General features: G+C 35.7%; 1 protein-coding gene across 2 annotated transcripts; it reads left to right on the forward strand.

Moving 5' to 3' along the window:
• Positions 1-1,359: 1,359 nt before the first annotated feature.
• LOC127938565 (sorting nexin-9-like) lies at positions 1,360-21,687 on the forward strand. 2 transcript variants are annotated; one of them, XM_052535263.1, is made up of 19 exons: positions 1,360-1,657; positions 4,666-4,752; positions 4,887-4,961; positions 7,329-7,427; positions 10,069-10,131; positions 11,592-11,754; positions 14,052-14,190; positions 14,336-14,417; positions 14,856-14,981; positions 15,071-15,188; positions 15,279-15,409; positions 15,562-15,668; positions 16,959-17,062; positions 18,426-18,503; positions 18,723-18,799; positions 19,357-19,446; positions 19,655-19,769; positions 20,633-20,724; positions 20,816-21,687. In XM_052535263.1, the coding sequence occupies exons 1-19, from the start codon at positions 1,646-1,648 to the stop codon at positions 20,861-20,863; spliced, it is 1,806 nt and encodes a 601-aa protein (XP_052391223.1). In that variant the 5' UTR covers positions 1,360-1,645; the 3' UTR covers positions 20,864-21,687. The 2 variants fall into 2 exon arrangements, with proteins under 2 accessions (XP_052391223.1, XP_052391224.1); XM_052535264.1 differs by lacking the exon at positions 10,069-10,131 and having other exon boundaries at positions 1,361-1,657.
• Positions 21,688-21,955: the final 268 nt, after the last annotated feature.

Consider the following 21,955-nt stretch of genomic DNA (forward strand, 5'->3'; position numbering starts at 1 on the left):
GTATCTAAGCAATTCAAATGTTTAACTGCATTTGCCATTGCTGATTTAGCGGTTGGTCATCAGAGGTCTCATTTTCTCCAGTCCTTTGTAAGAAATACATTGTCTTTGTAAAGCTCAATAATTATAACAATATCAAAGACCAAACTAGATGTTTGCTGAGCTGCAAACATGACAGTAGACAGGGTCATAGATTACTATGCCCTCAACTTTGATAGAGACAAGACCATTCTCTCTGTAATAGTGTTCTGCTCTAACTCACCCCATTTTATGTCATCAGCAGAATTATATTCCTCCTTGAAAGGATCAGAGTACTGCTGTCAGACCTCAATGTCAATGTGTAATGCAAGTGTTTTGTCTCGCTGGATTCTTCGTCCTCAGCCTCTACATGGAGCTGGAGCAGATGTTGCTTAAACAATCTTCTGTTAGATGTCCTGTGACACCCAGCTTGGCCATATATGGAATATATTAAAAGTGGTTTACCCAGAGCACAAATGGGTTATAATGAAAAAGAAGTGCATTTTAATTTTACCTAAATAAAGTTTACCTTTAAAGCTTGGTATCAGGATATCCAAGTTCCACTCTTTCAGCTTGTCTTAATTATCCATTATTATTATTATTAGCTGTTATTCTGCACACTGTCAATGGGAAAATGCTGTGTCTGTGAGTTTTAAGCAGACATCACTTTTTTAAAACATTTTAAATGAGACAAAATGGTCTGTATATCAAACAGAAATTCTACTACACTTAAAAGGATAGTTCACCTTAAAATGAAAGTTCTGTCATTAATTACTCACCTTCATCTTGTCGTTCCAAGATCAGTGTTTTTAACGCCGTCATGCATTTTATAAATACTACACATTACCATTAGAGGGCGCTCTAAACTTACACATCTGTCGTTTCACCCCGCCCCTCTCAGTTTGAACTTGACGAAAGTTAAAAAGCTGACACAGCCAGAAATTAAAACATTTATGGGCACAAACAGCATAAATATCTACTTGAACAAAACAAAATCAAGACTTTGATTTTGTATGTATCCCTAATTTATTTACATTAGAACTTTTTATTTTATTATTAGTCTAAAATGTGATCCTAAAAGTCCCACACTATGGAGTAGGCTATATACGATATGTGTAAGTATAATATACTGTACATTAATGCTTAATTTAATATAATATATGATAATAATAACGATAAATATTATATGCACAACATACATATATATTATATGTCCTAGTATTTTTAATAGGTATAATAATTATTATTAGTAGTAATAGTATTATTATTATTATTATTATTATTATTATATAGGTCCTATGTACAGAGGAATCCAGCAGCAAATGTACGTTTTTTCAGGCCGCTCGATAAGTGAGTTTGTTTCCGGTTGTGTCTCTTATGTGTAACACACTCAGCTGCAGTGAAGTTGAACCTTAAACGCTGGAAACGTCGAGTTTGGATTTACACACTTTTCTGGCTCCACTACATTCGAGTCTGTTAGGCTCGGACAAGAGAGTAAAGTGTCTTTGGTGATGTAAATAAAGCGGTTTGAGAAGGATTGTTTTGGGCAGAAGAAACATGTCTGGATGAAGAAGAGAGTTTATCGCCTTCAAACTGCAGGTTTCTGTAATGACTGGTTAATTTGGGTATAATGGAGACGAAGGTAAGGGCTTATTTGACTTATTTTTGGTTAAAGTTTGTGTCTGATCTGTTTGTAGTTTCTTTAAACTGAAATCACACTGGGTGTGCACTGGCAAAGTATTTCCAAACACACGTCAATACATTTGCCCTTAAGTGTTTATAACCGTCACAGGCTTCATAACTGACCAGTTTAACACCCCGAAATGGGTCTAAAAGGTCTCTTTTTGTTATTTTAACAATGTTTTGATGGCTTTTTGGTGAACGTCGGAAAATATGGATCATTAAGAGTCTTGTGACATTTTAGTGAGACCATGACGTCGTGTGCAATGCATGCTGGGATACGTAGTTGAATTGTAACTCATTCAACAAGTTTAGTTAATCACTTACTAATTCTCCATGTAAGTGAGAGCTTAGGCCTCTAAATATAAATTCTCCTTTGGTTAATATATTTAGTTAAATGGGACCCATTTATGAGAGTCTATCTTATATAGCCATTTATGTGCATATAAATGCATGACATTGCTTTATATTATATCTGTAAAATAACAGACACTTAATTTTCTTAATTTTGGAAAAGGAAATTTCTGTTTAAAAAAATACTATGAACTAAGAAATATAAAAATAACTTTAAAACTAATTTAATACAGTGAAAAATTGCAGTGTTTTCACTGTTATTGAATGGAACTGAATCTGACTAAAGAATTTTGTCGATCTTAATTCAGTTCAGAATTCAATGAAATTCACACTGTTATTGATCCGATTCTGATCAATGACACTTTTGCCTACTAAGAGTTGTGTTACAGCTAAATCTGAACTGCATAGTTGAATTTCCATAACAGATTCTGCTCTTTTTCCTGTTTATCACTGTGAAGCTACTTTGACACAATATGTACTGTAAAAAGCACAATACAAATAAAAGTGACTTGATTTAGATTTACATTCGGTTTTATTTTAGCTTTATTTTTTGTTAGTTATTATTTTCAGTTATTTCAGTTTTCAGGTCTATATGAGGATGTTTCATTGTCTTGCACATCATTTCTATTTCATCATCACTTCTCTTTGTTTCTCTGGAAGACTTGTGTAAATGGTTATGCACATTTATGACATCAGACGGTTTGTGATCTATCATCACTGTTTTTTAAGTGCTGAATTTAATTTAAATCAGAAGTGAATTTTCTCACTCACAGACTCTATGTCTGAGCATTTAGGAATGGTGGCTTGTAAATTCCTACATAAAGAGAGCCTGTCTCGAAGACTGTTCATACAGACCTCACTGTTTGCCTTTCAATATCTTCAGTGTGTGTGTGTGTGTGTGTGTGTTTGTGTGTGTGTGTGTGTGTTTCTGTGTTGCCTATGTGTCTGTTACAATAATGGGTGCTTTGTGGAAAGTGTTTTTATCTTAATGAATTGTGGAATTGATTCTACTTTGACCATTTGTGTGCTTTTTATTACAATAATGTGCTCTGTATAATTCAGTAAGCCCCCACCCGCCCCCCATTTTTTATCACCACTATTCAGTACCTTATGGACGAAACTCATGACAATGTCCAGGTTATAACTCACTCCAAAAGAAAATATAGGAAATAAGAACATAAAAAAATTAATAGTAACCTTTGCCCCCATATTCTCATTACAGGAAAAATATCATTAAAAGATTTCTTAACAAAGTTAAGTTACAAAGTTAGTTTTTGTTCAATTAAACTCTTAATTAGGGCTGTGCAAAATATCGAATGCGATTTTCATGCGCATCTCATCATTAAAGATGCTCCTGGAATTAGAAGTATATCTCCAAACCGTGTGTTCAGTTCAGGGTTGCCAGGTTTTCACAACAAATCCTGCCCAGTTGCCTCTTAAAACTAGTCCAAAACTAGCCCAATCGCGTTCCCGGGAGGTTCCCCGATAAAAATTGCTTCCCGGGGTTGAAATATACATTTTTGGGAAGGGTTGCCCTGGTAAAATTCGCATTTTAGGGGCTAAAAATTACGTTATTTGTATTGGGGTTGCTTCAAACGCGGACATGAAAAACAACCGCAGACTTGGCAACACTGGTTCAGGTGGAGCGGCAGTTACTACACAGAGCCGTAGTCTACCGAAAACTAACACAAAATCGCTTTCAAAATCGACAAAGAATCGTCTGCAATTTTAACATCGATTTTGTGTAAATTGTAAGTGAATTACGGCTCGGTGTAGTAAATGCCAACCAGTGTTGCCAATCTGCGGTTGTTTTTCATGTCCGCGGGTCAAAGCGACCCCAATACAAATAACGTGATATTTAGCCCCTAAAATGCGAATTTTACCACGGCAAACATGCTAAAAAAAAACGTATATTTTAACCCCGGGAAGCAATTTTTTATCGGGGAACCTTCTGGAAGAGCGATTGGGCTAGTTTTTGACTAGTTTTTAAAAGCAACTGGGCAGAATTTGTTGTGAAAACCTGGCAACCCTGATCTGAACGCACGTGCTGGAGATATACTTCTAATTACAGTAGCGTCTTTAATGATGAGATGTGCATTAAAGTCGCATTAGATTTTTTGCACAGCCCTAGCGTTAATCAAAATTAAGGGAAATACTACCATAATGTATAATCACTTTTACCTGAGAAATCTTCTTAAATGTAATTAATATTATGATTATTTATATTATATTTATAATTTTTTTAGGCATTTCAGAAGTGAGATTTGAGTAAAAATATGATTGTCTTGTAATTTATTTATTTATTTTTATGATTTTATGCACAAAACAAAAAGTTACAGAGACCTTGACAATTTTCGTGTGGTTCACCAGTTTGCAAAGGTGATGGTTGTTCATGTGAAAAAACATTATTTCATTGATTATACATGTAAAAAATGTCAGAGACATAGTTGAATGTTAAACAGGTTAGTGCTGAGGTCATGAGCATTTAATGGTGTCCAAAAAAATCAGGTAAAACAAGTGTAGCTGGTTCTGTTCTAGTAATAATGATAGCTTAATTAACAAATTTAGTGTGTTGTATATGCATGTTTTACTTACACATGTTTAGTCTCCACACAGGCACAGGTTTTATATGATTTCACGGCAGAGCCTGGGAATAATGAGCTGTCGGTTCGAGAGGGTGAGACAATCACAATAACCAACCGGGTGAGTTTATTTATACTTTCATAATGTTTCATAACACCTGGCTCTTCATGTCTGTTGTCTCCATGAGTTGTTGCATGTGTATGAACAGATCAAAACCTTCTCTGTAGTGATGAACCATTCTCTTCTGTTCTCAGAACATTGGTGGAGGATGGCTTGAGGCAAAGAACTCCAGAGGAGAGGTCGGATTGGTGCCAGAGGACTATATAGAGGTAAGCAATGGTTACCAAAGATGACATACTGTGTGTATTCTGTTAATTAAAGAATATAAAAAAAATGCATCACATTTTCCTAAAAAGTATTAAGCTCATTTTTATCAGTGCTATTGTTTTCTTGTTATTTACTATTGATCGTTACTATTGTAACGACTATTGTATCTGTAATATTGATGTTTTTGTATGATAGTTTCTTAGAAAAAAATGTATATTGACGTATTTAAATAATAATGTTAATGTCACCATGGATAGCCATTGTTTGTTGCTGATATCGCGTCAAAATAAATAACCTTTCATAATAATAATAAAAAAGATTTCATGAGAACTAAATCAGTATATTAGAATGATTTCTGAAGGATCATGTGACACTGAAGACTGGAGTAATGATGCTGAAAATTCAGCTTTGCATCACAGGAATAAAAAAAAAAAAAAAAAGCTTACAGAAGGCTAAAACAAGATTAGCAACATTAATAACAGCTTAAAAGAACAGTTAATTTTATACAGTAGATACTTAAAATCCACTCAGAAATATTTAAAAACAAAATGTGCACAATGAAGTTCAGGTGCTTATGTTTATCAATACTTCAAAATAAATTCTAGCTGATTAATTGCATGGTTGGCATATTAGTCTTTTACTATGGATGATAAAGTATATATAATGCGCACCTGGCAGTGTTTTTGATACCAAAAGGACAGAGAAACCGTTGCTGCTGGAATATGACCTGTTTGATCAACAGGAAGTGTTTTCTTATCACTGAATGAATGTGCTTGCTTCACTTTATAATACTTGATATGGGAAAATAGGAATTTCCTTGCTATTTGAAAATACAAGAGTTGCACAAGTGTTATTTATGGAAACTTAAGCCAAAAAGCCTTGAGAAGTCCAGTTGTTTATCAATCAAGATGCAGCGGTATCTTTGTTTTAAAGTGCATCATACTGTGTAGCTGAACATAATCACATTATAAAGCCATGCTGAGGCAGTCATGCACACGCTGACCTGGTAAACCATGTACTCTCTGTATAAAAAGGCTGGGGATTGATTCCTTCTGTTGCTGGCTGCAGACATACATTTCAGTTTCCCTCCTGACCTGAACTCACAGCTGCACTGTCGTACAAACACATGTGCTTCCTTCATTTCTCTGTTCTCCGAGCCAAACTAATGACCACATGTTCACACTTCTCCAAATTCACATTCTTTGCGCACCCAAAACTATTTTTTGTTGTGGTTGTTTAATTCTTGGAGTTGGATTTTTTATTTATTTAATTTTTTTATGGAAGTTAAATTGGGTTGAAAAAACCATTTCTTATACTTTTATGAATGAAAAAAAAAACAAAAATAGGACTTCAGTAGTCCAAACTTTCATATAAAGTCATCTGGAGGGAATATTTTCCTAGGAAGTATCGAATGAGTGCGTCAAAAGGAGTAAAATATTGCACCATATAGAAATAAAACATTAATCTCACATTTTTCTAATGATAGTGATTTAGGCTTAATTGAATTTAGTAGTATCCATGGTCTTTTTATTTATATATTTAATGCTCAGGATTAACAATTAAAAACATAAAAAAGTCACTTTTTTTTTTTTTTTTTTTTTTTAAGAACGTTATCAGCTTTATTTTTAGATATATTTTATACAAAGCTGAATAAATAATCTTTTCATTGATGTATGGTTTGTTAGGATCGGACAATATTTGGACGAGATACAACTATTTGAAAATCTGGAATCTGAGGGTTCCAAAAAATCTAATTATTGAGAAAATTGCCTTTAAAGCAATGCATATTACTAATTAAAAATTAAGTTTTAATATATTTACAGAAGGAAATTTACAAAATATCTTCATGGAACAAGATCTTTACTTGGTATCCTAATTATTTTTTGGCATAAATAAAAAAAATAGATAATTTTACCCATACATTTTTTTGGCTATTGCTAAAGACATACCCCAGCGATTTAACGCATATATGCGTTTTGACTGGCTTGTGCTCCATTTGGATTAGAACAACTTTGTCTATAAATCTACCAATTCATGAGATACCAGTAATCATAATGCATGAAATGAGATATCATATCTGAAACCTTGCCTCACAGGATTTTACTTTTTTTTTTTTTTTTTTTTTTAAGCTAATTTTAGGGGTCAGAAAAAAATTTACAGTAAAGATGATAATTTAACAAATGAAACGCTAATATTATATTAAATTAATCTATTATCTACCATTAAATATAACATTTTACAGAACTTCCATTTAGTCTCATATAACACAAAGTATCAACAAAATCTCTGTTTAAAGTACAAACCCGCTTGATTCTGTCTGATTTGACAATGACTGACACTTCTAAACTCTTCTCTTCATGTTCTTCTAGATTAACCAGGCTAAGCCTTTTACTTCTGGAGGAAATGCAGCCCCCCTCGATCTCTCGTTCTTCGACAGTCACATGCCGACCCCGGCCAGCACCGCACAGGTAAGGCATCGTGAGTATGACGGGTAAATTTCACGTTACTGGTTCAGTCCGTTGGCTAATGCTGCACATAAACCAGTCAGTTTATCATGAACTGTTTAGTTCATTATCTGTCTAATGCTCCTCATTCAGAGCATTTCTCCCACTGTTTAACTTCCTGAGAGGATGTGAGCAGGAAGGGAGATCCCACTTGTGAAGATTTAAACATCTTACTCCGAATGTAAAAATGCATGTGAAAGCAAATACTGATACTGAGAATAAAACATCCTGTGGTGCTTATTCAGAGGATCAGCGAGGGGCCAAATGTGAAGGATGATGATTTTTAATTAATATACAGGATGAAGTGTTTGGATTCTCCCGTATGTTAGTGAGGTACTGTGGGTTTGGCCTTCAGTGCTGAGACTGAAGTTTTCATTGAGTGGCCTGCTTTGTTTTTTGGAGAAACTATGATTTGATCAGCAATATTTTGAGGAGTGGGAATCCTTGAGTTGCAGGGCATTTGTTTCCCCTGCCATTGACTTTATTTTTGTGTAAATTTGAGCAGTTTTAAAGAACATAAAATCGCTTTCGTCTGACTTCCATTAAGTGAAACATTTCAGAGCAGCTACAGGAAAATAATATCAGGATTTTATTTGAGTGAAACATATTAGAATTTTAGAATGCTCATTGCTCACAATATGTTAAGTTGTTATAAGCTGATTACAGCTTATGAAAACAAACCTTTTTTTCTTCAGAAAATCTTTTAATGATGAATCGTGCTTAACAAAAACTAATACTGTTAGTTTTGAGTTCATGTTGTCTTCAAGTCTGATCATGATTCATCAGAACTGACCATGTGAAACCATCCCTGATGAAAAGCAGTTGTTTATGGTGTTATCTCAAAGCCTGGAGCTGATTGGCTAGTCAAGGGAGAGACTTTAACCTAGAAGCTATAGTCCGCATGCGCTCGATGGATTTCTGATAACAGATGTGAAACCAGCAGCAATGCTAGATAAATATGAGTCTTTGCAAAATGTGTGGCACAGTTAACCACAGAAGTCCCTATGCTCTGTAGGCACAAATATTAGTTGGCGCAAATTTTTTATCGGTTGGTCATCAAGTCTTGATGTAAATCAGATCTTCGATAAAACAGCAGAAAGTCCACATTAAAGTTTTTCTGGTCAAGAACCACCCACTTACACAGAAAGAGACGGGGCTTGGGCGTGGGTGACATGTAAAACTGCTCAACCAAAAATAGTTTTGTTTTTGTGCGCTCCAAAAAATATTTAGGCCTCAATTTTGTATTTGAATTGCATATAAAATCTCCATTCAATGTTTTATCATAAACTAATAAATTTAATGACACATACTATATCATACAGAAAATAAATGGAATGAAAATGAGTGACATAGTTTATTATCAACTGTTTCAATTTATTTTTATTTAATTCAAATAACCATGTTTTTAAAATGCATTTATTCAGATTGCTTAATATCAGCATTGATATTGTGAAAACAATTAAACTGATGTAGTTAAAAGTATGAACGGTTAAAATATGGCTAGCTATGGAACAAGCATTATTCAGTTGGTTAAAATTAATTAGTTAAATTAGTTGGTTAAAAACCTAACTAAATTTATTGATGATAAATATATATATTTTAGAGTTATATATACATTTTAAAGAGATCTTGGGAAATGCTTACTTTAACATTATAGCACTGAATGCATACATCCATATAACAGTACTACAATACCAAGGAAGGAAGGTTGTGGATGTTTGTGTGCTATTCTAGCTCTGTCTACACGCTGATGACATATCGTGTCTCACATGAACAGGGTGCACAGAGGTATGCAAATATGTATGCTGACAGACCGGTAGGAAAGCCAATTAAAATGCTTGGACCGAGCGTTTTGATTTGACGAACATTTCTTGGTCTTATGCCTTCCACAGAATACATAAATGCATATAAATACGTTTAGACCTCTTAACTTGATGATTGCTATCAGGATGTGAAGAAACTTTTAACCAGCATAACAAAAAAAAATTTCTGAAGACAATCACCTAATGCACCTTTAATTATTGTGAAATTAAAACTTATTCAGTTTATTAATACAGAAACATTACCTGTTGTTTTCTTTTCTTTTCTTTTTTTGATTTTTTAATTCTTATAGGTTTAAACTGTATAATCCAAATGGATTGCCTTTTAGATGCAATTCAAATACATCATTATTAAATTTAGGACAAAATATTTTTTGAGCATGTGGCCTAGAGCAGCTGTGTCTGTTAGAGGTTGTAGAGACAACACAATAAATACTGGTGTTTTTGAGTGCTATGGTGTGTCATCTGAGGTTAAGACCACTAAGTAGTTGCTTGAGTTGTGGTTTCTTTTGATGATCCAAGCATTTGTCTGAAATGCATCATAAATGAAATGGGCACTGATGGTCAAGTTGCATGAGCGTGTATCAGCACTCTTTTTATGTTTGATGAATAATGTTTTGTGCTAGTTTTCGAACTGTCTGAAATTGAAAACCATTGTAGGTCTCAGCTGGGCTTCTGCTATTGATAAAATCAGTGGTTTGATGAAGAAGGTGTTGTATTTAGGGGATCATGTCAGGATAACCCTTCCTTTTCAGCGCTTTATGATGTCACGTCTTTCCCCTAAGGTGGATGTAGCTCAGCCGGAGACTCCAGTCACCCCAGGATTTTCATCCACCTCCCCTGATGAGGTACACGAAATGCATTTGGCATGACGGACGCCACACATGCTTGATTCCGGGGCCCTCACTAACAAGACCAAAACCTAAACACACGGTTTTCGGGGTCTGAATGCATTCAGATTGAATCCAACTCCACTGATTACACCAGACAACTACAAATCGCACATCAATCAAACTGATCAGCACTGTTTCCACATCACAGTCTATCTGCCAGCTTCTGAAACATAAACACGATGATTCAATCATTTGTTGGACCGCTGCTTCGTTTTTCATGTTTTGTTGTTGAAGAACTGAAAACTGGTCTGTTATCAAGATTTTAAATGTTCCATACTGCTTTTTTAACCACCTGACCTGGCTGCAAACTGATAAACAGTATACGTGAGTTGTGAAAAAGCAGACATTCTTGCCACTTTTTTTAAAGGAAAACTTGCCCTTTATTGAGTTATGTTAAATATAAGTCTAAGAAGTGGCATCTGAATAGCTATCGGCGAGAAAAATCCTAGTTCCAAGCATGCATGAATCAACATAAACACTTTCTAAAACCAGCCCTTCTCTGCATGGTGCTACATTCAAAATGCATGACATGCAGTTTTTGCATGAGCAAATACGAAAATAGGGAACCAAACAGATAGTGTTTGACTTTATCTGATGCCTGTCTTTCGTCAACAGCAGTTAAATAACAATATTTTTCATTTGACATGTATGTGACAGAAATCATTCAACATGCTCCGAGCAAAATTTCATCATATTGAATACAACGAGATAATGAGGCTAAGATGATGTGTCTATTGTGCACCAACAGATAATGACTTGGAAACACAGAGCCTATGTTTTTGTGTCTCTGGGCTTTTGTGTCATGAAGGCCAGAGGGCCATTGAGAGTCAGTTGTTCAGTGTTGACAAGCTGAAGCATCCATCAGGAAGGTCAACATCTCTTTCCATTCAACATTTCCATCCATATACGTATATTCCCTTTCTTTAGAACTCCTTGAATCGTTCGACATCTGAAAATACCTGTTCAAATGGAGTCTTTCAGGATAATATAGTGACAACCAAAGGTTATTTGAGTGCTTGTCGTCAGGTGTGAGTGGGCTTTTTTTTTTTTTTTCGCAGATAAAAAGTGTTGCTGTGTGCTGCTTGAGTTATGGAAGATTGTGAGCATGTGCAATCATAATTTACTGAATCTACAGGACAAAAGAGCAGTCGACTGACCTCAACCAGTTGAACGTTAATTAATTGTACATAAATTATGTTCAAGACAGACTCATGCCATGCTGTGGAAAAGATTTTAGGTCTTAAGTGTGTGTTGTGGTTAGGACAGTTATTTAGCCTTGTATAATAAAATATCAATATTATTTGTAAATGGTTCATATGCATTGCTTGGTCGGAGACCACTAGTGAAAATGCTCCTATTTGAGGCTTTCTGTTACTTACCAATTGTAAAATTGTTTTTGTTTTTTTTTCTTTCAGACAAGTAATGGTAATGACCCATGGGCAGTGTTTGATAGTAATGCATCTGGGGGGTTTTCTAATAACTGGGCAGCTCAGCCAGAGGGCACCGAGACGGGGAAAACCAGCAGCAATGCATGGCCTTCTGGAGGACAGGGGCATCCGCAGGCCTACCAGGGTCCAGGTAACTATTCAAACCCATGTTGGATTATTCATTCTACATCTTCAGTGTCAAAGACATGCCGTTGTCCACAACAATATTGGAAGGCCCCCTAGTCCTAGCATTGTTTTCAGATGGGTTTTAATATTTGTTACCTCCTAGTTTTTGTAAATTACATAATTAAAATTAAAATAATTACATTTCAGAAATATTACAAGCACATATTACAATGTTCTTCAGGGATCTCACTATTTTTGACCAGTCAATTTCCATTACTCTTCCAGTCATTCATGATTTAGTGGGTAAGAACCAAGAATAAAATATCCACAGTTACTCACAATTTCTGCTAAAATAAAAATTTTTAGAGTTCACCATGACTGGCAAAATTAATATTCATTATATAAATTCCCAATGGTGTTTAAATATTAAATTAATTTTCCATATCTAAAATTGCACTAAAATAATGCCACCTCATATATCCAAAAGTTTCAAGAGTATGAATCCTGTTTCTTCATAGGAAACCGTTGTTGAGAAGGTGAATTAAATATTTTATTTTAGTTGTTTTAGCTTATTTGAGTACTTGTGTCTTTATTTTAAACCTCTTGTCGTGTTCCATACATTTTTAACCCAATTTCCTTTTCTTTTTCATTTCCTTCCCCAAAAATGCTAGTTACTGTTATCGCATTGGATTAAAACTTACTGATTTTGCACAGGATATAACAAAAAATGATTGGTCTTAATGATTCATTATCACACCAGTCTGAATCATTATGATTTTTTGCATTTCTTATTCAGTAATTGGCAATGAATAGAGAGGTCTCGGAAATGCATTGGTCAAAAAGTGTGTGAACCTTGAATGTTATATATTTTAAGTGGTAATTTGTCGAGGGCACCTCTATGATCATTTACCACAGCAACAAGACAAAAATACTTAAAATAATGTTTATTCCTCACTGGGAGCTGTTACATTCCTCTTTAAGGGTTTCGGTCCAGCATATTTAGAGAACAAGAAGGCTCTGCAGTCTGTGAGTAGCGACATGTTGCCCTTCATGGATGTTCTTGGCAGATTTTTTTATCACGAGAGTGCATTCATAGTGCAAAACTAGCATTCTGCACATTATATTTCCTAGAATTTGTTTTAGTTGAACAGTATAAACTGAGTTTGTGTGTGTGTGTGCGTGCGTGCGTGCGTTTGCGTGCGTTTTTTTTTTTTTTTTTTTTAACTCTTGGCAGTCAGATGCTGCTGATTACTTTAGGTTCATTTGTGACACCGGAAACTGAAAGTCAAGTTGCTTTGTGGTATTTTTAGTGTGCAAATCATATTTAGTATGCATTGAAAAAATATGAAAGTTGTTTTACGAGTAGATGGGGAAAATGTGGGCATGGTTCAGTGATCTCATCGTTGACTGAGTCATTTGTTAGGCTGAAGTTAGTTTTGGTCTGTTTTGGAGTCATAAGGAGTCATAAAGAGATGAAAGTCACCATTTCCATGTGTTGCAACATTCAGCTTCTACAAGTCTGTGTCCAATAAAGACAAGCAAGAGCATGTGGATTTGTTTAAGAGATTTTTTTCCCATTGAAAAACTGATTTATTGCCACAAGCAAGATGACACTTTCACCAAATTATTCATTAATTCATAATGTTTTACTAAGAATGAAATCTATTTTTATATGTAGAGGTGATATTTGCTGTCAAGATTTATTTTATCATAACAAATAATCTTTTCCTTTTCTCTGAAGACATTTACCCCTACCCATGTCTTATTGATCTCTCAGGTAAACCATGAAATTCGTGTGCGGACTTTAATGTGGTTTTAATATCAAGCTGCATGAGCTCAACAGTTGCCAGAAACTCACAGGAATGTGTGTGAGAATGTTTTGTAGGGCTTTTCTTGCTGTGAACTTTGTTGTTTATTTAACACGGCCTCAGAACAGGCATGTTTATGTCCCCGGGGTTTTATTAAAACGAACTAATGCAAATGTCTTTGTTGTTATTAAATTATTATATTAAAACTGACTTGGAAATGGTTAAGCATTCATTCTTACATTTTTAATACTTTTCAAAAACCTTTTATATACAGAACTTCAGAATAGTATAAGTTTATACTGTATACATTATACTTTTGTGACAATGACCAGTTTTTGTACAAACTACAACTGTTATGATCTATTTAAGCTTCATCAGAGGTTAGTGTAGCTGATTTGTCCAGCTAGTTGTGGCTGATTTCTCTTGAGTGTGATTTAATAACGTACACTTGGTTCTTAGTGTTTTTTTTTTAATTTTCAAGTATGTTTGAAGTGTGTGTAAATACTGTTTATAGGCGCAGAAGATGATGAGTGGGACGAGGAGTGGGATGACGTGAAGTCATCGGGTGGCTATGCTGAATCTGAAGCTGGAGAGGGCGGAGCTATAAACAGAGGCGGAGCTCATGGTTCATCCATGAAAATTGCCCTCAACAAGTAAGTCTGATCACACCACACAGATTGGACATGCATCCAAGAGTCATGTAATAATAATACACATAATAAAGATATAATCCAGTTCATGTGCGTTTTCGTGTGTTCTTTCTGGATTCAATTATTTTTAAACATCTTCTCTTTGCAGATTTCCTGGTTTCTCTAAATCAGGTCCTGAGCTGTACTTGCTGTCCAAACTGCCCGCCAAAGGAACCAAACTGTCTGTTTATGTAAGCCACTCTTAAAAAATCAAAGCCTTAAATCATAGAAGAAAGTCTGAAAGTCATAGTGATGGCATTAAAAGTTGCATGCACTGCAAAAAATCTTTCGCAGTCTTTTCCATCGCAAATATCTAAACAGCCTTCAATCAAAATAGATTGAATTGAAATACAACGGAAGATAGTTGAGGTCTTGTTTTCTGAGAAATCAATTACAATTATGTGAATTGATGCTTAAAACACGAACAAACATCTGTCAATGATCATAAACTCTCTTCATTTTGATCGTTTTATCATTAAACAAGACATTAAGAATGTAATTTTGCTTCTCGATGAACCTGTTGTATTGAGACTCTGCCACATACTAGAATGAGACTCATGTTCCTTTAAGGGTTTTAATTACTATATCATTTTTGTATGATGTGGATGTATATATAAACTGTATTTCAGACAGGAGAAGTTGGCCCAGTGTGGGCGTATCCAGACTATCAGCTGGACTGTGTTGTCGCTGACCCTAAAAAGGGCTCCAAAATGTATGGCCTCAAGAGTTACATTGAGTACCAAGTCATACCCACTGTAAGTACAGAAACCATCATGTGTGCATGAGCATCTCTGTGTTAGTCATTCCAGCTGATGTTGTGTCATGTCATCTAATGTTTTTGCAGACCACGAACAAGCCTGTCATTCACAGGTACAAGCACTTCGATTGGTTATATGAAAGGCTTTTGGAAAAATTTGGATCGGCTATTCCAATCCCCTCTCTGCCTGATAAGCAGGTGACAGGTTAGCACTTTTGATTACATTCTGTTTGCTGTAAAGAAGTTTCAAATGCAAATAGCATGAGGTTGATTAACCCCCCCCCCCCTTTTTCAGGTCGCTTTGAGGAGGAATTTATAAAAATGCGCATGGAAAGGCTTCAGGGTTGGATGTCGCGAATGTGCCGGCATCCCGTTGTCTCCAGCAGTGAAGTCTTCCAGCTGTTTCTCTCGTACAAAGATGAGAAGGTAAAGAGTGTTTTTAGTACTAAATAAATATGTAGTTGTTGATTAATCAGTTGTCTTTTGATCCCTTTGTATCTTCCATGTGAATATGCATCTAAATACTGTAGGTTTTTAGACATAGCCTTTGATTTTATTACTATAAATTTGTATTACAGGACTGGAAAATGGGAAAGAGAAAAGCAGAAAAAGATGAGACCGTCGGAGTCATGGTTTTCTCCACGATAGAGCCCGAGGGACTGCCAGACCTGGACCTGACTGAAGTGTAAGTCCTAAAGCCCACCTCAGGATCACTTCCCTGATTTAAAATCAAGTCCAAGTTGGTTATTAGCTTATTATTATTATTGTCAGTTTGACCAACTCAAGTTAATGTGATCAGCCAGAAGCTGTTTTGTAGCTGGTCAGAGATAGGGGTGCAACGGTACGTGTATTTGTACCGGACCGTTTCGGTACAGGGCTTTCGGTACGGTGCACGTGTGTACCGAATGACCGAAGCCAATTTTTTTGTGCACGGAACATAGGTACATTTTCGTGTTTCCAAACAAACATATTAAGTGGCGGAAGTCTCCGCGTTCAGCGCAAATCCCACCCTGCAGCTGATTCTAAGGCCGGTGACACACAGGCTGCGTGGCGTGAGCGTGGCATTTCTGCTGCCTGTCAGTTGCATGATGGCTGCCTCGCATTTTCTGTGTCTTTACACACCAGAATCGTGCCTGACGCGGTGCTGACGCGTAGGTGACATAGAGGGAGCCAGCAACAGACCAGGATCTTGTCTTCACAACAACAATATCTATACTTCATGTTGAGCATAAATATAAAGCCTACTGATAAAGGAAACAGTCAACAGTATTGACGGCAAAATAGACTATGTTTGACAGGTTGCAATGTGCCAGTGTGTCACAGGCCTAATGTTTTCAAAAGGCATCACGCGAGTGTGAACATCATTACAACTAGGAAAAAAACTATTGTAATTCAAACGCAGCTCCCGTCGGCATTTAAACAGACCTTTGCTCTTAATTCTGATCGGTCCAACGCAATCACGAAATCTGAGCAGGTCTAAAAACTGAAACTGTTGCTAATGCACTGTACACTTTGGAAAAGTTATATATATATTTTTAAATATGAGCAGGCCTACAAGCTGGGATTGGTAATGCTACACTGTAATCATAGTTATTTAGTTATATTTTTCATTATATTTTATTATATGATATTCGTTTGAGACTGAGAGTATTTTATTTAGTGTAGAACTTTGCAGCAGTATTTTATTTCTTATTCTTTTTTAATTTTATATATATATTATTAAAAAGTATTTAAAAAAAAGTGTAAACAAATTGTTAAAAAAAAGTTTATAGTAATGAACAACCTGCAGTTTAATGTTTCCATTTCTTTCCCTTACTGTACCAAAAATGAACCAAACAGTGACTTTAAAACTGAGGTACGTACCGAACCGTGATTTTTGCGTACCGTTACACCCCTAGTCAGAGATGGTCTGCCAGTGAATTGCATGCATCCTCTTGTTGATGGAATTTCATCCGTGTTGTCTTGTTACCTTCAGAGAGCAGAAGTGTGAACAGTTCAACCGTTTCACCAAGGCAATGGATGATGGTGTGAAAGACTTGCTGACAGTAGGAAATGAACACTGGAAACGCTGCACAGGCCGTGAGTATCACATATGATATGATATATATATATATGTGTATATATGTGTATGTATGATATATTTGTGTATACAGATATATAAAGTGGATCTAGAAAAGAATCTTCCCCTTTAAAATAATCACATTTTGTTGCTTTGCAGCCTGAAATGAAAACAGACACTGTTTTGTTTTATCCGGCAGTATTTACTCAGTGCAACATATAACACCCATGTGAAAGATATGACACCAACATGTCAAAAAAAATTAATTTGAGTTGAGTTGAAAAGTTGCATAAGTATTTTGCTGAACCACTTTTTGCTTTAATTACAGCCTTTAGTCTGTTGGGATATGTCTCTGTCTCTACTAAATTTGCATATCTAGACTTCGCAAAATATTTGCCCACTCTTCTTTACAGAACTGCTCAAGTTCAGTTCAATTTGATGGTGAGTGTTTGTGGATTGCATTCATCACGTAATTCCACAGATTTTCAGTGGGGTTTAAGTCTGGCCTCTGACTATGGACCATCCATGCAATAACATTCACCTTTTTCTCCTTCAATCACTGTGTGCTCTGTTTTGCTGTGTGCTTTGGGTCATTGTCATGTTAGAGGGTAAACCTTCTCCCCATTGACAACTTACTGGTAAAGGGCAAAAGATTTTCCTCAAGACTTTGGTGGTATTTTGCCCCATCCATTTTTACTTCTGTCCTAACAAGTGCTCCAGTTCCTGCTGCAGAGAAACACCCCGTCACAGGATATCACCACCTCCATGCTTTACTGCAGGAATGGTATTATTTTTGTAGTGAGCTGTAATGGATTTCTGCCAGACATATCATTTGGTGTTGAGGCCAGATAATTAAATTTTTTTCTAAAAAAATTTGATCCATGGAGGATCTGTGTTGTACCAGATACCTTCCACTTCTTAATAACAGACTTCACTGTGCTTCTAGGCATTGATAAAGCCTTTGAAATGTTTCTGTATTCATCCCTGACTTGTGCCTGTACACAACTTTCTCCCGGAGATCTTTTGACAGTGTCTCACCACCCATAACTGATTGTTTGCTTCAGTTGCACTACCAAGGACTGAAATGCTTCAGGAAATCTCTGTTAATGCTGAGCTAATCAAAATGAGCACAACTAATCACAGTAGAAAGTCAAATGGCTTTGTGCGCCATTGAGAAGGTGATCAGCTACACCAGATTGAGTTTAAAGGTCATTTTTAGGAGGAGGGTGATACTATTTCCTGAGAGGTTGTGAGATGTTGGTGTTATGTTTTTCATTTGGATGTTATAAGTTTCACTGAGTAAATACAGCTGGATAAAATGTCATACTTCAAGTTTATAGATTCTCAAGTTGATTAGTCGTATTTCCTGTTTGTTCTTCACAGCTCTTCCAAAGGAATATCAACGGATTGGCAAAGCTTTCCAAAACCTGTCCTCGGTGTTCATCAGCAGTGGATATGAAGGTATCAGAAACTATTTGGTTCCTCTTACTAAAGAACATTAATGAGGTAAAAATATTCTGTTCCCTTTTTACCATCTGGTCTAGTTCTGAGAAACTTTGAGCATTTTCTTGTTCCTTTTTCCCTCACCTCGCTTCATCTTTAACCAGCAGTATTTGTGTTCGATGTTCACCCATTAGTCTGTTTTTCTTTCCTGAATGTATGATTTTGTTTGTGTTTAAGGAGAGGCTGTGCTCACAGATGCACTGACGGCAGCAGGAAAGACCTACGAGGAGATTGCTCAGATGGTGGCAGAGCAGGTAGAAAAAAAAAACCTTACTCTAGAACATCTCAGTTCTCTCTTATATTAGGAAGTTAGGTCTCTTACAGCCTCTTATGTTACAGGAGAAGTGTAACTATTTGTGCATCAAAACATCCTTATATATTACCATCTTTTAAATTACACTACCATTTAAAACTTGAGGGCCATCAAGATCATTTTTCGAACGGTTTTGAAAGATTGCTCCTATGCTTGCTTTTATGCTCATAACGACTGCAAAAATACAGTAAAAACAAATATTATTGCAGAATTTTAAAATGTTTTTTTTTTTATTGTAATATATTTTAAAATGTATTTTACTCAGTGTCACATGATCATTCTACTCAAGAAACAGTTCTTATTATTATCAATGTAAAAATGTGATATATTTGTGGAAACAGTGCTATTTTTTCCAGGATTTTCTGATGAATATGAAGTTCAAAAGAACATCATTTACATAAAATAGCAATCTTTTGTAACATTAGCAATGTCTGTACGGCCACTGATCAAAACTTTCGTCTGATTTAATCATTACGTTTTGTCTCTCTCTCTCTTTAGCCCAAGAAAGACCTTCACTTCCTCATGGAAACTAACAATGAGTACAAAGGTCTGCTGGGATGCTTTCCTGATACTATTGGCGTTCACAAGGTAAACCGGAGTACTTTACTCACCATGTCAGCGTGCAGACATGCATCCTTACAGACTCAAACTCTGGTTTAAAACTTAGCGAGCGTCCTAATTGTTATAGAACCTGATCTTTTAGGCCGCTCTCTAGGTGTTTGAACAGAGCCGTAGATTATATACAAAGATATGAAGACTGGAGAGCTGACTTTGCTGACTGCATTCTCTCACACAGGCTGCCATAGAGAAGGTAAAGGAAGCAGATAAACTAGTGGCTGCGGGTAAAATCACCCCCTCAGATAAGATCACCATGTCGAAACGTGCCAGCACCATGTCTTACTCTCTGCAAGGTATTGTGATTTACTTACAGTGACCCCAAAACCACCTGTTTAAAACGTTTGTATTACATTACAGAAGAAGTCATAATTACACTAAGTCTTACATGATGTTAGCACAACATTAGAATGCTGGAAGCATAACTATAATTTTCAACAGACATAACAGACACAAACAGAGTTAAGTACAGGGTTCCCGTGGGACTGGAAAACTTTGAGATATCAGTGATTTCCAGATTCGGAAAAGCCATGAAAATTTCTGTAGTCAATATAAGTACATTTTTCTATCTATGCAAAGTGTTTATTTTTATTTTTGCTTGAAATCTGTACAGAGGAACAAAATCACTATCTTAAAATGTTATTTTCTTGTACTGTTATTGTATGATTGTTTTATTATTATACTGCACAACATGAATAGGAGAAAAAAATATATATATATATATATAATACAGTGTAATAAAACCTGCAAGTGTTTGTTTTTCAAAGTCTCTCCTGTTCACCAAGGCTTCATGTTTTTAAAAATATTTGTAAAAAAAATATTTTGTGAATATTATAACATTTACAATTTAATAATATATTTTACTATTTATTTATATGATGCAAAGCTGTATTTTCAGCATCATTCCTCCAGGCTTCAGTGTCACATGATCCTTCAGAAGTCATTCTAATGTGCTGATTTGTTTAATTATTATTTTTGGTGCTTAATATTTTTTGGAAACCATTATAAATATATATATTTTTCAGGATTCTTATATTTAATTCTTATATTTAATTGTATATTTCTGCCTATAATAATTTTAAATGGCAAAAAAAAAAAAAAAATCCTGTAAATTCGAAACACTGAAGTGACAATTTTGACACATCTGTCCTCTGTGCAGCCGAAATGAACCACTTCCATAGCAACCGTATCTATGACTACAACAGGGTGATGCAGCAGTACCTGGAGCAGCAAGTCAAATTCTATGAGATGGTAAAGTGTCTAAACAAAAAAAGAAGTTTAAAAAATGTGCTGTAATGTTGGAAGATGTTAAACGGTTGAATTGGTTTTTGTGTTTTGGCAGATTGCAGAGAAACTACGACACGCTCATGGTCAGTTCACTACTATGTAACGGCGGAGAAGCTGCCTCACTCTTTCTCTCTCTTCTTCTTACACGATTATTCTCGTTCTGTTTTCTGTTCATGTTATTGGTGTCATGATGTCAGTGCCATAAAAATCTCCTGTCGATCTCAGGCCAAAGATAGCAGCGATCATGTCCTGCATGAGCACTGGCCGAGCTCAAGTGTTTTTAAAAAGCAGCTACAGATTGTGACTAAAATATCAGATTATATGGGAGCTTGAATTATTATAATTATGTAGTTGTTGATTTGATGGATGTTCCAAGGTTTGTTAGTTTTGATTAATGATAAATATGAAAGATGCAGAGAGAGACGCAACATTTATACAACACATGCTTTTATACAAGTGATCTAAAGAGATTCTGGTGCATGTATGAGGCCAAGCCAAGTTTGATTGTGCCTGGATTTGTAGAGACCCTGCAAAAAAATAAATATATACATGCCCCACTGCACTTTACTGTGGCCTTTCAGATGCATCATCCTGTTTGTGTTTGGTCTCAAAAACAATCCCAGTCATTTTCATTGAACTTTTCTGGAGATGATAACCGGAGGGCTGGTCCTTTTTCCCCATAAGAGACATTGTGACATTAATTTTCTCTCCCCAAAGCCAAATAACAAACCAAGATTATGCTCAGCTTGATGCTTCCACCTCAGTGCAATTATCACTAATTTGTTATCCTGTAAAAATCACATTATACTCCACCTGATGCATGTTGTTCATATATATTTTTATGTATAGCAGTGGTTGCAAGTCTTTTGCACGCATAATGACAAAACAATTGAGATTATGATTTAATAAAAACTGATTTGTATGCTATGCAGTGTTTTTTTTTCTTCTCTTCGTACGAGTGTCTGAAAATGGATATAAAGTGTGAATAACAGGAAACCCTGAGATGGGGGATGTGTCTCAAAACCTAGCAAGCTGCCTATGTAGATGGTGACTCTGCTTAATTCGAGAGACTTTAAGAAGCTGTTTTGGTAACAGCGAGTCGGCTCTCAAGGCTAGGAAAGGGAGACTTGTGAGTCAGCTGTGTGTTTATAGAGAATCTGAATGAGGCTGTCTCAAAAGATGTGTTGTTTCATGT

This window comes from Carassius gibelio, chromosome A20, assembly GCF_023724105.1.
Source record: "Carassius gibelio isolate Cgi1373 ecotype wild population from Czech Republic chromosome A20, carGib1.2-hapl.c, whole genome shotgun sequence".
Classification (NCBI taxonomy): Eukaryota; Metazoa; Chordata; class Actinopteri; order Cypriniformes; family Cyprinidae; genus Carassius; species Carassius gibelio.

Excerpts from the sequence above, each read along its gene's own strand:
- LOC127938565 (XM_052535263.1), top strand. Across the intron at positions 11,755-14,051 it reads GCAGGCCTACCAGGGTCCAG|GCGCAGAAGATGATGAGTGG; the intron begins GTAACTATTCAA and ends TACTGTTTATAG. Across the intron at positions 14,191-14,335 it reads ATGAAAATTGCCCTCAACAA|ATTTCCTGGTTTCTCTAAAT; the intron begins GTAAGTCTGATC and ends TTCTCTTTGCAG.